Source organism: Gavialis gangeticus, unplaced genomic scaffold (genome assembly GCF_001723915.1).
Source record: "Gavialis gangeticus isolate Ggan-Ray unplaced genomic scaffold, GavGan_comp1, whole genome shotgun sequence".
Lineage (NCBI taxonomy): Eukaryota > Metazoa > Chordata > Crocodylia > Gavialidae > Gavialis > Gavialis gangeticus.
Window position 1 is genome coordinate 42889540 of NW_017728995.1, and position 12581 is coordinate 42902120.

A 12581-nucleotide genomic window follows, 5' to 3' on the forward strand; every position below is an offset into this window, starting at 1 on the left:
GGGGGGGGGGGGGAATCTACAGAAAAAACCCTAGGCAATCTACCTTCCTTTTACAGAGGATTTCCTTTCTTGCTAGACATTGATGAGAGAGATTTGTAGTAATATATACTGAAACTATTATATTAAGATAAAATGCAAATTTTATAGTTTACTTCGCACTGATCCATTGACTATTGGTAATTCTACCAGATTTTTAATGAGAATAGGGAAGATGGTGGAGGCTCAGGAACATGAGTCCATTACTTACTTGCAATGTTGGTATTACAGGGTATATTTAGCCAACGTAGCGCTGACACAATCTACAGTACTAATTATCAGTGTAAAGTACTATTTTGAGGTGAGTTGGAAGGAGCAGCAAGATTTTTTTCTCCTTTTGAGATATCACAAATGTTAAAATTTGGAATTTTAAACTCCTTGATTGTGGTTGGCGGGGATAGTTATCAACAAAAAGTTAGTATTATAATTTGATATAAGTATTGTGTTGTGGTGTTATTCAATAATCTTATTTTGTTTTGTAAATAGTTCTTGAGAAAGGATGCAGAATCACGTAGGAGGGAACTTCATATCCGAACCTATGCAGTTATTCCATTAAATGATGAATGTGGGATAATTGAATGGGTAAACAACACAGCTGGTTTAAGAAGTATCCTGATCAAACTGTACAAGGAAAAGGGTAAGGAAACATTTTACATAAAAATCCATTTGAAATGGGAGGAAAAAATAAGGCAGGAAGATGAAAGTAAAAACACAAGTCTGTCTCTCAGAAAATCTTTCTGATTTTATAAATTTTAGGCAAAAATGAACTCAGTGATGTATTCAGTTTGTAAGACTGAAACCAGACTTTTCTGTCTCTTATGAGACCTCAGGTTTCATAACTGACTTATCCTGTTTGGTTGGTTGGTTGTCTATTTTATTTCTAAGGGAGACAGACAGATCCTGACCTTAAAGACAAAAGAATGAGCTATAAAAGATGTGAAAACTTAAAAGTACGCAGCATAGTTTCTCTCCTAGTTTAGAACAAACAGCAGGAATCCTCACTTCTGCAGTTCAGAATTGTTCCAGTGTTGTGATAGAGGCTGTAGGACTAAATCATATCTTTCAGCTCAGGCATCCAGAAGGAATTAGCCTTTTGTTAGGGAAAGGAAGATAAGCTGCAGCAGAATGTGTTTAGCCATTACCAGCATGCCCCTATGTGGGTCTGCAGATTTTTTATCATACTCTTCAGTGTGAAAATATTGGAGCTTGCAGTAGTGGCTTCCTGAGAACTGAGGAATGGAGTAAAAAGATTAAACTATGTCCCTGGCACTGTCACCTGAAATGACATTTGGCTTTTGTTTTGGGCTTCGATCATTCTTTTTTATCTGTCACTTTCATATAAAGGTTTTTTTATTTTTAAAATATTTATTTCTAATTTCATTACTTTTTTATAATTTATCAAATGATTTCTGAGTGAAAAGGGCAGACAGTTATTCTTGCAGTTGTCCACTGGGGGGTGACAAAGTGGGGGGGCGGTGTTCCAGCTCTGAATGTGACAGCTCTGTCTTTTACATCTGTCAGTTGGCATGATTGATAAATCACAGAGATTTATTTCTAGAAGGCATTTTGCAACCTTGGCTAGAGTTCAAACTTTATAATCTTTCTGTTTTCTTGAGCTGCCAGTGCTTTTTTAACTGTAATAAATCAGTTTACCTTTTTTATAATTATGGTATCGTAGTCCACAGTCAATTAATTCTAAATAGTACTGTGTTTTAGGATTTTACACCTAATTTAAATCATCTTTTTACAGGAATCTACATGACTGGGAAGGAGCTACGTCAGCACATGCTTCCTAAGTCAGCGCCTTTATCAGAAAAGCTGAAAATGTTCAAGGAAATTCTTCTGCCCCGTCATCCTCCTGTTTTTCATGAATGGTTTCTGAGAACGTTCCCTGATCCCACCTCATGGTCAGTGATGGGTTGTGATAGCTCACTGACACTGATTTGTTTTAAAGTATTTTAGCAAAATCTAAATGAAGCTAAAGCAGAGAGAAAGATTAAAAAACCTATCAAGCAAAATAAGACTAAAGCTGTCTACAGAAAGAGCAAGAACTATTTAAAAGTTCCCACATTGCACTTGCAGAAATATTGGGATAAAGTGATCCTAGATTTTTATGTTGGATTCTTGTTATCTGTAGGTACAATAGTAGATCAGCCTATTGTCGTTCCACTGCAGTGATGTCAATGGTTGGTTACATACTTGGTCTTGGAGACCGTCATGGTGAAAATATTCTGTTTGATTCTTTGACTGGTGAATGTGTGCATGTGGATTTCAACTGTCTGTTCAATAAGGTAAGAACATATTTACTGAACTTGCTTTTAACTTTTTAAGCACTTGTAAGTTTAAATTTCATGCATTCCTACATTTTTGGCATTTTTAAATTAACCTATCTCCCACTTAATTTATGGTATCATCTTTTTTCCATTTCCATAAATAACATGGGAGTTGGGAAAGCTTGGAAACAAAAATTCATTAGTTGGCTGGACACTAGGAACTAAGGACTGAATGTCAATATTGATTTTTATGATGCATCATAATCTATCCAATTCCTAAAATTTTTCCTGTACAGTGCAGGTGATGATGACCCCTCCTCCCCTTGATCTCCCAGTAGTCAAGCTTCTTTTCTTGTAATAATTGTTTGTGTACTGTCCCTAGGAATTTCTTCCCCATCCCTTCAATTTCACAGCTCTCCACACTGCTCTTAAACATCAGTATGCTTGCTTTCTTTCTCAGACATAAAGATGAATGATTTACATTCAAAAGCTTATCTAACTTTATCCCAACTGTGGTGGTCCAATAAAAGATATCACCCAAAAAAATCCTTGTCTTGCACTGAGAACCAAAGATAATATTAGCTTCATGGGGCACCACATATGCTGTCTTTGGTTACACTAAAATGGTACCAGATTTCAGAGTAGTTGTAAGGTGCTTACCATGACTATGATCTTTTTATTATTGTTTGAACTCTCTTGTAAACAGTGTATTTTTGCATATCAGTTACTCAATGGAGAATTTACAGTGGATGAAAGTAGTGGCATCTTTTCAACAATGGCAATAACAGCCTTTAGGATTTGGGTAATCTTACTGCAAGATGTAATTGGAATGCCACTCCTGGGGGTAGAGGGGTTGGGTTTTTTTTTTTTATAATTCAGAAGTAAACGGTGCAGCTTTTGTTCATTTATTTCCCTTGCTACATCCAAAATTGCTAACATTTGGCCTTGTTAGTCCAAGGCAGCTTTGATTTTTAAGATAATGTTTTTGATGGCTAGAAATTATATTTAGAGATTTGTTTTTGGGAATTGGCTTGTAGGTAAAGTAGACATGCATTAGAACAATGACCCAGGGGAATGGCAAGGGTTAATTATTTTCTAAAATCCTGTTTGAGAGACAGTTTCCCTCAAGGCAGACACCTTGACTGAGGCCAGCAGACAAGCAGGCATAAACAGGCTGGGAAATTTGCACAATGTGCCCATAACATGAGATAGGCTTGCCACATTGGCTAGGACATACTGACCAGCTGCAGAGCTCTTGGGATTTCCAGTGTTGGTGGACGGATCAAATTAGAAGGCTGGAGCATGCCCAAATTAAGACACCAGTAAATGACCAAATGAAGATGTGTACATATGATGGGTTTGGGAAACAAAGAAACATACTGACAGGACAGAACATGGTCAGTATGATGACCACAGGGAAACCAGTCAATGGTACCTAGAAATGAAGTCATCAGAGGAGGAAAATAATACAAAAGGAGGGATTTAGAGCAGCAAAAGGTCCCTGAGGGGAGAACCCAAGGCCACCATGGACAAAGGGCACACAACCAACTTGTCTCTCCCACCCCGTTGCAGCAGATGGTCCTCAGCCCTAAACTTCCAAAACTGCTGACATTCAAAAAAGAACCACAGGGTGAAGCTCACATGCTAGCCAGACCCACCTTCCCTCTCTGAACCCTAGGACTGGTAGATACAGAATTTGAGGGGCTTATTTTGTTTGCCTTACCTGCATTACTCTTACCTGCTATCACTGTATATCAGTAAAATTTGCCTTTTATCAAATGAGAGAAGTTGTGATCAGTCAAAGGGTTTGCATCCACCCGAAACGAGGTGTCTAGGTCATAAATCCAGTACCAACAGTTTTGATTAAAAATCTATAAATTGTAAAAACGACAAAGATTTTTAAAACTCTTGTCTTAACTTGCCTGAGACAATGGAACAATGGTTATTTTAAAAAAAATAAATCCATATTATGTGCTTTAAGAAGAGGAAAAAAGAAGTAAAGCCTTTTGGTAGTTGCATGAGAGGGTTATTGGCACTGGCTAGAGGACTGTATGATACATAGAAAAACTGGCTAAATATTTCCCTGAGTCTCTTATTAAAATATTTATCACCTTTACTGTTCTAATCCTTTAAGTAACTACAGTCCTTTGGTTGTGCCCAAAATGTTGAGGTAGGTTTGAAATATGGCCAAATGTATACTAGCTGCTGGGTTAAGATCATTACAGATGATGCTGAAGTTTTTTTGCCAAGATGATATGATTTTTGGGAGGCTATAATTTTGCAAAAGAAACTCTTTATGAAGTTATAAATCCACACACGTTTGAAATTAATTTCAGTTTATTTGTATTTATTTTAAGGGGGAAACATTTGAAGTTCCAGAAATTGTACCTTTTCGTCTCACTCATAATATGGTCAATGGAATGGGCCCAATGGGAACAGAAGGTCTCTTCCGAAGAGCTTGTGAAGTTACTATGCGGCTTATGCGTGATCAGAGAGAACCCCTGATGAGGTATAAGAGTGGCATTCAAGTGTTTATTATAAATCACACATTCAGATTTATTATAACAGTAACTGGTGGTCTCGGAGTCAATATAACAATACAACATGATATAACTACCATATTTACTCAAATAGAAGATGACCCTGATTATAAGATTCCACACCCCCCCGCAATTAGATTCTATATATGGAAAATGTAAAAATTTGTTATAATTTTCGAGATACAGAATTTAATTATTGGAGGCATACCTTGAATTTTTCCCTGTCCCACTGCTACTAAGAATAAATCTGGGGGGGCAGCTCATTGTTTTCCCCCAACTTTTTCCCCTGGCAGCCCCTTCCCCCTCCCCTTACCATCAGACCCTGCTCTCACTGAGCACATGGGAGTGAGTAGCCAATCTGAAAAAAAATAACCTTAAAATTAAACCTGACTGTAGCCTTGCTCTTGGCCACAAACAAGGAAGAATTGCTGGGGAATGTAGTAGCGGATGACAACTTAGATAGCAGCAACCAGGGGGTGACTGAGTTCAGAATCCTGAGGAAAGGAAGGTTGGAAAGCAGCAGAGTAAGGACCCTGGACTTCAGAAAAGCAGACTTTGATGCATTCAGGGAACTGATGGACAGGATCTCCTAGGAGACCAGTCTGAGTGGCTGTACTTTAAAGATACCTTACTGAGGATGTAGATATAAATCATCCTGATGTGCAGGAAGACTAGCAAGTGCGGCAGAAGACCAGCTTAGCTTAGCAGAGAACACTTCAGTAAGCTAAAGCAAAAAAAAAGAAAGTGGAAAATTGGACAAACAGCTAGGGAGGAGTATAAGAGTATTGCTCAGGTATGCAGGGAAGAAGTCAGGAAGGCCAAAGCACAATTGGAGTTGCAGCTAGCAAGGGACATGAATGGTTTCTATAAGTATGCCAGCAACAAGAGGAGGATCAGGGAAGTGTGGGTCCTTTACTATATGGGGGAGGCAACCTGGCGACAGTGCAGAAAAGGCTGAAGTGCTCGATGTCTTTATCACCTCAGTCTTCCAAGGCAAGGTCAGCTCGCAGACTACTGCACCTGACAGAACAGTTTGGGGAGGAGGGGAGCAAAAGAACAAGTTAGGGACTGTTAAGAAAATCTGGACACGTGCAGGTCAAAGGGGCCAGATGGGATGCACCCAAAATGTATAGATTCATAGATGCTAGAGTTGGAAGGGACCTCAGTGGATCATAGAGTTTGATCCCCAACCCATGGCAGGAAAAAGTGCTGGGGTCATGTGACCCCAGCCCAGGTGCTTGTCCAGTCTCTTTGAAAACCCCCGAAGTAGGGGAGAGCACCACCTCCCTTGGAAGTTCTTCCAGATTCTGACAACCCTAACCGTGAAAAAGTTTTCTGATGTCCAACCTAAATCTACTCTCTATCACAGGGGTCGGCAACCCCTGGCACACATGCCAAGCATGGCACGCAAGGCCATTTTGCTCAGCACACCACGGCCAGCCCCGTCTCTGGGTAGCTGCTGCCAGCAATGGAGCCTGGGCTGCTCCCAGCAGGGCTTGCAGCATCCCAGTTGCCTGCTGGGAGCAGCCCAGGCTCCCAGCTGGCAGCAGCTACCCAAAGCTGGGGACAGCAGCAGCTGGGAGGCTCCAAACAGCTGCACTGGGCTCCGACATCAGCTCTGTACCAGCACATACAGGCACACCTCAGAGTCTGGTTTCTCCCCAGCTCCCGGCACAGAGCTGGTGACAGGGCTCCGGAGACCGGCGCAGCTGTTTGTAGCCAGCCTGGGCTCTGGGCAGCTGCAGCAAGCAGCAGGCAGGCTGCAAACAGCTGTGCCAGGCTCCATAGCTCCAGCATCAGCTGCATGATGGCGGTGACTGCACATGCACCTTGGAGCAGGCTGCACTGCCCTGCTGTCTGCCCTGAGGTGTGCGCTAGGTCATCACCAGCCCAGAGCTGATGCCAGAGCTGTGGAGCCCGGCACAGCTTTTTGCAGCTTGCCCGCTGCTTGCTGCAGCTGCCCAGAGCCCAGGCTGGCTACAAACAGCTGCACTGGGCTCAGGAGCCCAGTTACCAGGTCTGTGCCGGGAGCAGGGTTGAGACCGGGGTTGCGCTGCGTTGGGCCCTTTCTCCACTGTCCACTCCGAGGCATGTGTGCACGTGCTGATACAGAGCTGATGCTGGGGCTCTGGAGCCCTGCGCAGATGTCTGCAGCCTCTCGGCTGCAGCTGGCCCAGGCTCTGGGTAGCTGCTGCCAGCCGGGAGCCCAGGCTGCTCCCGGCAGGCAGCTGGGACACTGCAAGCCCTGCTGGAAGCAGCCCAGGCTCCAGCAGCAGGGAAACTGTCACAAGCAGGGCATCCTGCCATGTACCCCCTGCCCTCATTTTGTTTTTCTGGCATGCTGGCACTCCAGCCCCTTCCAAGATAGGCATTGTGGTGTTTTTCAGCACTTCGGCCAAAAAATGTTGCCTACCCCTGCTTTATCAGCTTGTGTCTGTTATTCCTAGTTATTCCAAGGGGTGTCCTGATAAACAGAGTATTTCCTATTCCCTGCTGTCCCCCACTCCCCGGTGAATTTGTATACTACCACAGGATCCCCCCTCAACTTATCTTGCAGAGGCTGAAAAGGTCCAGGTCCCTCAGCCTTTCCTCATAGGGCCTTACCTTCAGGCCTCTAACTGTGTGAGTGGCCCTCCTCTGGACCCTCTCAAGGCTATCCACATCCCTTTTGAATTGTGGCATCCAGAACTGGCCACAGTGTACTCCAGCTGCAGCCTGACCAGTGCTGCATAGAGCAGAAGCATCACCTCCCTGGGTCTGTTTGTGATGCACCTACTAATGCATGACAAAATGCTATTAGCTCTGCTAATTACTTCATCAGATTGACAACTCATATTCATCTTGGAGTCAACAACGACTCCAAGATCTCTTTCTGCTTCTGTGCTGCTGAGAAGGTCATCCCCCAGCCTATAGGTGTGCTGGTGAGTCCCTCTCCCTAGGTGCAGCACCTTGCACTTGTCCTTGTTGAACTTAATCCTATTGTTCTCTGCCCACTTCTTTAACCTGTCCAGGGTTATTTAACCTCTCAAGAGTGCTGAGGGAGTTGGCCTAAGTGATTGCAGAGCCTCTGGCCATGATCTTTGAAAACTCATGACAATTGGGAGAGATCCTGGGTGATTGGAAAAGACCAAATAATAGTGTTCATCTTTAAGAAAGGGAAGAAGCAGGATCCAAGGAACTACAGACTGATCAGCCTCACCTTAATCCCTGGAAAAATTATGGAGCAAGTCCTCAAGGAATCTATTTCTAAGCATTTGGAGGAGAAGGTGATTAGAAACAGTCAGCATAGATTCACCAAGGGCAAGTCATGCCTGACCAACTTGATTTCCTTCTATGCTGTGCTGACTGGCTCTGTGGATGCAGGGAGGTCAGTGGATGTGATATATCTTGACTTTAGCAAGATTTTTGATACAGTCAGCCACAACATTCTCAAGCAAGCAAAGGAAATATGGGTTGGGTGAATGGACTGTAAGGTGGATAGACAACTAGCTGGATCATCGGGCTCAGAGGGCTGTAGCCAATGGCTCGATGTCTAGTTGGCAGCCAGTATCAAGTGGAGTGCCCCAGGGGAAGCACCCTCAGCAAGTCCGCAGATGACAGGAAGCTGGGGGGAGTAGTAGATATGCTGGAGGGTAGGGCTAGGATTCAGCAAGGCCTAGACAAATTAGAAGATTGGATCAATAGAAATCTCATGAGGTTCAATAAGGACAAGTGCCAAGTGCTGCACTTAGGATGGAACAATCCCATGCACTGGTGCAGGCTGGGGACTGACTGGCTAAGCAGCAGCTCTGCAGAAAAGGACCTGGGGGTTACAGTCGACAGTAAACTGAATATGAGCCAGCGGTGTGCCCTTGTTGCCTAGAAAGCTAATGGCATACTGGGCTGCATTGGTAGGAGCCTTGCCAGCAGCTTGAGGGAAGTGATTCTTTCCTTCTATTCAGCACTGGTGAGGCCACATCTTCAGTACTATGTAGTGCAGGGCTCAAAACTGGACAGAAAGGATGTGGAGAAATTGGAGACAGACTAGTAGAGGGCAATGAAAATGGTTAGGGGGTTGGGGCATCTGACCTATGAGGAAAGGCTGAGGGAACTGTGCTTATTTCATCTGGAGAAGAGAAGGCTACAAGGGGATTTAATAGCATCCTTCAACTACCTGAAGGGTGGTTCCAAAGAGGATGGAGCTAAACTGTTCTCAGTGGTGGCGGATGACGGAACAAGGGGCAATAGTCTCAAGTTGCAGCAGGGGAAGTTTAGGTTGGATATTAGGAAAAACTTTCTCACTAGGTATGTAATAAAACCCTGGGAGTGTTTACCTAAAAGGCTCATGATTTACCGCACAGTTCACTAGGCGGGGCCCTACCACTCAACAGCATTTCAAGCCATGGTGAGTCACAACATTGCATACAGTCCCCCCAGAATTCCTCTGTTGCTGAGGGTGCTCTCCCAGCCTCATGCATATGATTAGTGTGGCCCCACATTGACCCCACTACTCAGTATGGGGGTATACTCCAGATACCCCCCCCCAACAAAGGAGCCATGTGCTACTTAACCCCCAATTATGACTGGAACCAGGTATTTTTGTCACAGGTCCTGGGATGCTCCAAGAATTTATCTGGAAAACTTTTCAGATATACTTTGTCATGTCCTGAGAAACTGTTAGGACTTCCTATCCTGTGAGCATTTTTAAAGCTTGTTGGTTGGGGCAACAGGTATGGATGTCTAAATTATTGTAGGGTTCAGTTTCTTATTTTGAGTACAGAAGAAGAGTAAAATACCTTCAAAGCAGATATGATAAAATCTGTCTTGTAGCATCACCCAGTGGAACAGCAGAAACAATGTTGCCTTGTTGATATGGCTTTTTAAGAAACAAAGAAAAATACTGAAAATCTTGAAAAACTTAAATAGCTGCATAAAACAAAGTGGAGCTGGCTCTTAATATGGGTTTCTATGTACCCTATTTACCCAAATCCAAGATGACTCTGAATTTAAGGCAACCCCTCAATAATTAGATTATTTATATGGAAAATGTATAAATTTACTATAATTTTCCATACACAGAATCTAATTATCAGAGGGTCATCTTAAATTTGTCCCCACCACTGCTGCAGTAGGGGGGGCAGGCATACCGTGCCCCCCCATACCTTGTTCCATGCCACCTCTGCCTGTCCACATCTTCCCCATTTTCTTCCCCTGACTGCTTACCCCTAGCTCCAGCCCCAGCCCAGGGGTGGAAACTATGAAACTATAAGGAGCACATAATTGCTCTAGCCATAGATAGCCCAGTTGGGTGGCAGCTCCAGCCTAAGCTCCAGGGCCCATCCAGAGCTGCTGCTGCTTTCGCCAAAACACCTGTTATTGGACAAGGTGGGAGCTGGACAAGCACATGCTCTGTGCCCTGAGCTGAAGCAGGGCTGAAGCCCTGCTGGTGATGGAGCAAGGGGAGGTGGTGGGGGTGCAGATAGGGGGGCAGAGGCAGCGGCGGAACAGGCAGCAGCTGCGCCCGTGCTACTTTGTACTTAAATCCAAGACAAGGGGCTTTTTCCCTGCTTTTTTTAAATGGGGGGGGAAGGGGCGACCTTGTCTTGGATTTGAGTAAACATGGTATTTTATAAACAACAGTCTTTACTTGCATCATGGAGTCGATTAAATCACACAAAATTTCAATTTAATCAGGAAGAGTTTTGTTTTGTAAAGGATACCATAATTTGACTCATTCTGAGCTGAAGCAATGAGGCTTAGGGTAGAATTCATTTTTGTTGCTGTTTTTGTGTTCTGCTGCTGCATGTTCAACCTGCCACTTTTTTTGTCCATGATAGATTTACTGTAATACAAATTATGAGTCTGGAGAAGATTCAGGTTCAGCTTTCTTTTTCTTTAGTGTCCTTATATTTCTGTAGGTTCTACTGATTTAGGTCATGTTTCTGTAGACTGCTAATGGTAAAACTGCTTATAGTGACTCATTCTAACACTAACTTGAGAGCAAGTATAAATTTCTTACCAAAGATGCATGAAAAGATGTGCTCATTTTTTTCTGGACAGTGTAATGCATTAGTGTGTATTTTCCCAACTAAAAACATTATTTTAGAGCCTCTTGAAAATTTTACTGATGCAGTGTTTCCTATTGCAAAACCTGCTGTAAGATAATATAGGAGCCCATTTAAAATACTGGTTAAAGGGTGTGCTTTGCCTATGACTAGACATTTAATTTGTGAAATTATTAGTACTGATGTTGTGAAGATGACCACAAAGGAAGTAGAGACATTTAACATAGCTGGCCTTGTATTTTTAAGATTTTGCTTTGCTCCAGAAAAATAGAATTACAAATTAATTTGAAATTCAGGCAGCAGTATTTTATTTTAGCAGAGAGAGAAGGTCTTGTGCTTGACAAACTGAAGTTGATAATCACCAGAAAATTTATTTCACTTCATAAAGATGTTTGTTTAAACATTGAACTTTCCTTTCTTTGTATTTAGTGTCTTGAAGACTTTTCTCCATGATCCTCTTGTGGAATGGAGTAAACCAGTGAAAGGTAATACAAAAACACAGGTGAATGAAACTGGGGAAGTTGTCAATGAAAAGGTGAGTTGCAAGAAGTTTGGTTTACTTATTGAACTACTGTTAATTATTTCAAACACAACAGTATCTATAGGTTTCAGAAGTTGTGTTCATATTCAAGGACAGCTTTACTTCCATGTTTTTCTTGTAAACCTATTTTAGCCTTTTTTTACAAATTATTTATTTTCTGATATTCTATCTTTAAGTATAGTGAAACTATAGAAAATGTTGTTAACACGTACTGTACCTTTTTAGTATCATTTTTGAAGGTTCTATGTGTAATGAAAAAAGTTATGACCCCTAGTTCTTCACCAGTGTCAACAACATTAGAAAGCTTTTGTTTATATAGGATTCATGCCTTTCTCCAACATGCTGCCCAGCATTCTAAATGGCATAGTGATGGTAAGTTTATCACTATCTATACCAGGGGTGAGCAAAATGTGGCCCGGGGGCCAGATGCAGCCCACCAGGCCATTCTACCTGGCCTGCAGGGCCCTTAAAAAATTTAGAAAATTAATATTTATCTGCCCTGGGCTGCCTGTCATGTGGCCCTCGATGGCTTGCCGAAACACAGTAAGCGTCCCTCTGCCCAAAATAATTGCCTGTCCCTGATCTATACCTGTCAGTTTTTTTCATTGCTCTATCATCAGTGACTCTTAACTGATAAAGGAATTTTGTTATCACCATTTACCTAGTATAGACTAGTCTTGATTCTTCTTATTGGCATCTTACTTTCTAAACTAATCACTGGAACTGGATCCTGTTTTGCACATACTATTATTTTCATCATTTAATTCATAGCTTGGACAGAATGGCACTTACCCCATTGCCTTCAAACAGAATTTTTCATTTTTACTATGTAATGAATGTTTTTGAGAATGGGCCATAACAAGGGCTTAATAAACGATAATGGATGATAAGTAGTAAGGGTATATAAGGAAGGAAGGAACAGGCTACAATCTGACCTAGACAGGTTACAAGGGTGGGCGGATGAGAATAGGATGGGTTTCAACACAGACAAGTGCAAGGTGATGCACCTGGGGAGGAACAACCGGCACCATACCTACAGGTTGGGGAGCTCCCCTCTTGTCAGCATGGAGGCAGAAAAGGATCTTGGAGTCATCATTGACTCCAAGATGAACATGGGTCGGCAGTGTGGGGGAGGCAGTTAGGAAGG

At 42.6% G+C, this 12581-nt stretch overlaps 1 protein-coding gene across 3 annotated transcripts in view; it reads left to right on the forward strand.

The window, feature by feature from the left end:
- ATR (ATR serine/threonine kinase) overlaps positions 1-12581 on the forward strand; it is an 89665-nt gene that overhangs the window by 68802 nt on the left and 8282 nt on the right. For all 3 annotated transcript variants that reach the window (XM_019503565.1, XM_019503566.1, XM_019503567.1), the window contains exons 42-46: positions 523-673; positions 1787-1943; positions 2174-2327; positions 4667-4818; positions 11323-11428. In XM_019503565.1, coding sequence (XP_019359110.1) covers positions 523-673; positions 1787-1943; positions 2174-2327; positions 4667-4818; positions 11323-11428 — 720 coding nt within the window. The remainder of the gene's footprint in view (positions 1-522; positions 674-1786; positions 1944-2173; positions 2328-4666; positions 4819-11322; positions 11429-12581) is intronic.